Source organism: Mercurialis annua, linkage group LG6, assembly GCF_937616625.2.
Source record: "Mercurialis annua linkage group LG6, ddMerAnnu1.2, whole genome shotgun sequence".
In the NCBI taxonomy this organism is placed as follows: Eukaryota; Viridiplantae; Streptophyta; class Magnoliopsida; order Malpighiales; family Euphorbiaceae; genus Mercurialis; species Mercurialis annua.
In genome coordinates this window covers 47,592,832-47,596,898 of record NC_065575.1, presented here as the reverse complement: position 1 = coordinate 47,596,898, position 4,067 = coordinate 47,592,832, and the positions used below count along the sequence as shown (strand labels likewise).

At 36.1% G+C, this 4,067-nt stretch overlaps 1 protein-coding gene across 1 annotated transcript; it reads left to right on the top strand.

Annotated features, from left to right (window-relative positions):
* The first annotated feature begins 1,286 nt into the window (after nt 1-1,286).
* LOC126687979 (uncharacterized) lies at nt 1,287-3,335 on the top strand. The gene is made up of 7 exons (XM_050382532.1): nt 1,287-1,404; nt 1,539-1,852; nt 1,910-2,053; nt 2,128-2,215; nt 2,356-2,472; nt 2,608-2,750; nt 2,796-3,335. The coding sequence occupies exons 1-7, from the start codon at nt 1,287-1,289 to the stop codon at nt 3,333-3,335; spliced, it is 1,464 nt and encodes a 487-aa protein (XP_050238489.1).
* The last annotated feature ends 732 nt before the right edge of the window (nt 3,336-4,067 follow it).

Here is a 4,067-nt window from a genome sequence, read left to right as displayed (position 1 = left end):
AATATTGTTGGTATCTCGGGTGCATGGGAAGAGGACTTATTCATGCAAGTTGGGAATCGATTTGGTGTTTCTATTGCTGTTCATCCTATGGTTATTTCTAAGGAGAGATTGGACACAAGATCCGTTTTGATTAGCACTACTAGAGACAATATCCATCAAACTGTCCAGTTAGTTTTTGGTGATAAGGAATTTCCTATACATATTTCCGAATCAGACTTACCAATAGTTTTGGAGGAATGGGATGGTCTGGAATCAGATTCTAATGATGATTCTTCAAGCAGTCGGGTATCTTTTTCAATCTCGGATAAACCAGCGGAGGAGAATTTTCGGAATTCTTTAGAAAAGAAATGGTTGTCAGTTGTATCATCACCAGCGTTTCTGTTGCATAACTCATCCTATGATGCGATCTGTGCCAATGCTTCTGCTGTTATAGAGAAACAGGTTGATTCTAATTCAAAGAAAAGTCTTAATATGGAAAGGAGTATTCCATCAAGTTATGGATCCCCAGCAGGTCATACTCCAGCAGGTTTTATGGGCTTTATTGAAACGAGGAGGAAATTTAAACGAATTGATAGAAAGGGAAATTTATGTTCCAATCTAACTCTTACAGGATGTTCGGATTCATCCTTCTCGAATGCAATTATTAGACATAGGACCAAACTTAATTTTGCAGCAGCTAATAAGGTAGTAAAAGCAAGGAGGACATGGAATATTGGTCTGGAACTGGTTCTGTTTGCAGCTGAAGATGAAGAAGCTATCTTGGGTTTATTAACTCGTAGTAATCAGCAGGACTTTTTGAAGTCTGCTTGATCTGTGGATCTCTTTCCAGGTTATTGATTTTTTCATGTCGTGCTCTTTTAATATTATCTCTTGGAATTGCAGAGGGGGGCTTTCTTTTTCTAGAAAACAACGGGTTATTCGATCATTGGTTCTTAATAATAACTTATCGATTCTTGGATTGATTGAAACAAAAAAAAAAGAGTTTTGACGAGTTTGAAATAAGGAGACTTTGGCATAATTCTAATTTTAACTTTAGTTTTTCTCCATCTCAAGGTGCTTCTGGTGGCTTGGTTTTGATTTGGAGTAAACTATTGATTTCTCCTACTAGATTGATTACTTCTTCAAGGTTTATTAGTATGGATTTTTGCTGGAACTCTTGTAACATTAGGTAGCTTTTGGTTTATGCAAGTAATTGCCCGAGGGATCGTTTAATTTTTTGGTAAGATATTAGTACATAAATTGAGTCTGACAAACTTTTTATTCTGTTGGGGGATTTCAATGAAATTATGGATCCGTGTGAGAGGCTGAACTGCTCAGGTTTTTCAAATTCTATGAAGGATTTCTCGAATTTTATTAATTCTTCTTCTTTGTTCGAAGTTCCTTTACAAGGCGTTTCTTCACTTGGTATAACAAATTGTCGCGGTCGAAAATTGATAGGTGTTTTGTTTCACATAGTTCCCTTGACATTTGGCCGAAGCTTTCTCTTAAGGCTTTAGCGAGATTGTTTTCGGATCATGTTCCCCTCTTATTTTGTTCAGAAGTTATATCGGATTGGGGTCCTAAACCATTTAAGTCTATCAACGCTTGGTGGTTTCACCCTCATTTTTTCTCGCTTATTGATAGTTCATGGGCTGTTATCTCTGAATCTATTGCTAAAAGAAATCTTGTTGCTAAGTTGAAAGAATTAAGATTGGTAATCAAAATTTGGAATAAGAATCATTTTGGGGACTTGAATTCAAAGCTGGGGGTTGTCCAGAAATCAATTACTGATTTGGATTATACTGCTGATGCTCGGCCTTTGGATGATTCGGAGATGACATTATTATCTTCTCTTCATGTTGAATTTGATAAGGTATCGCGGCAACTTGATTCATTGTGGCTTTAGAAATCTAGATTAAACTGGAATCAGTTTGGGGAAAGGAATACAAAGTATTATCATTCGATAGCCTCTATTCGGTCTAGATCTAATCTTATCTCAGAAATTTGGGTTAATAATGTTCTTTACTCGGATCCGGATGATATTAAGAAGCATGTTCTTTCTTTCTATAAGAATGTATCAAGCAAAAGAAGCACAGCCCACCTTTTTCTCTCTTACATCTGCCAATTGGAAATCTATCGGATGAGCAGGCTAATTATCTTACTTCTCCCTTTTTGGAATCAGACATTTTCTTAGCTCTTTCGAGCTTCGATGATAATAAATCCCCGGGCCCTCGCGGTTTTAATTTCTTTTTCTAAAAGCGAGCTTGGAAGATTTTGAAAGGAGACATTTTGGATCATTTTTCCATTTTCTACAATTCAGGCTACTTTCCAGTCGGATTAAATACCGCTTTTTTGGTTCTGTTGCCTAAATTAAAGGATCTTCTGCTATTGTTGATTTTCGACCAATTAGTTTGGGTAATGGTATAAGGAAGTGGGTTTCGAAGGTGCTAGCAGACAGACTTGCTCCTGCTCTCCCCTCGATTATTTCAGAATGTTAGTTTGGGTTTGTTAAAGGGAGAAACATTCATGATTGCCATATAATCGCTTCAGAAATAATTCATCTGGTTCATTCTCGTGGGGAGAAGGTTTACATGATTAAACTGGATTTCAAAAAAGCTTTTGATTCAGTTTCTTGGTCCTTTATTATTTCTAGGCTTAAGCGAATGAATTTTGACGGTTCTTGGATTAATTGGATTTCCTCTCTTTTCAGTTCTTCTCAGTTGGCTGTGTTGGTTAATGGTTCTCCTGTTGAAAATTTTTTTTGGAGAAAGGTGTGCCACAAGGTGATCCAATATCGCCTATTCTCTTTGTTATAGCAATTGAGGGTCTGCGTGCTACTTTTTTCGAAAGCTATCTCTAGAGGTTTTATTGATGGGATTCAAATTGAGGGGTACACTAACCCGGTTTTGCTTTTACAGTTTGCAGACGATACTTTGGTTTTCATTCTTAATGATTTGGAAAAAGTAAGGAATTTGAGGCGTATTTTGCACTGTTTCGAATTGATTTCTGGTTTGGAAATTAATTTCCATAAGTCATCTATTACAGGTATCAATATGGACGATTATTCTATGAGTTTGGCGGCTGATATTCTATCTTGTAAAATAGAGCATTTTCCTATTACTTATTTAGGATTGCCTTTGTCTATTAAAAAATTGAATGTGGAGCAATGGGATCCGATAATTCATTCATTTTCAACCCAGCTTTCTTCTTGGAGGGGAAGTCTGTTGTCGCCTACAGGTCGATTGGTTCTTATTAAGTCCGTATTGAGTAGCTTACCGGTATATTACATGTGCTCATTTTGTGCTCCTCCTTCAGTGATTAGCTACCTAGAGAAATTTATGCGTAAATTTCTTTAGAATGGTGCTGTTGTTGGCAATTACTTCGGTAATATGACCTGGGCGAGACGTTTTCTATCCTTTTAATGACGGTTGCCTTAATATTGTTCCTCTTCATTTGAAAAATCGTTATTTGTTATTCAAATGGATTTGGAAGATGATGAATGTGCCTCGTGATGATTCGCTATGGTTTTCAGTTGTTTCTGCTAGTTGTGGTATTTCGTTTTGGTTTGAGCTTGATCCGGATGTTTCCCTTTGTCTTTCTCCTATTTGGAAGGGTAATTTCTTGCTGTTTGTTGATAAGATTATATTTTACGTAGTTTACATATCATTATTCGCTATATTTTAGTGCTTTATTGCGTAAAATAGAAGCTTATATAGTTATTTTTACTTGTTTTGTATTTTTAATATAAAATGTAAATGCATAGCATTTTTGGAGTCTAATTGAATAAATAGAGCTTAAATAAAGTCAAAGCCAAGGAGGAGTGATTCTATCAGTTCCATGAAGAAGAAGAAGAATGAAAAATCAAGTCTAAGTGCAAGCAAAATAGTCGCTAAATCAGTCGCTGAAAGTTTAGATCGAAAAGTTGAAAATCCGGACAAATCTCCGTATTTGGATCATATCTGGAGCTATAAATATCCAAATCATGTGATTAAACATGTCATGGAAAGCTAAGAGATATATCTACAACATTCATGAAGAAACAAAGGCAAAATTAGGACTTGAACCGGCTCGAAATCGGCCTCCAAAAC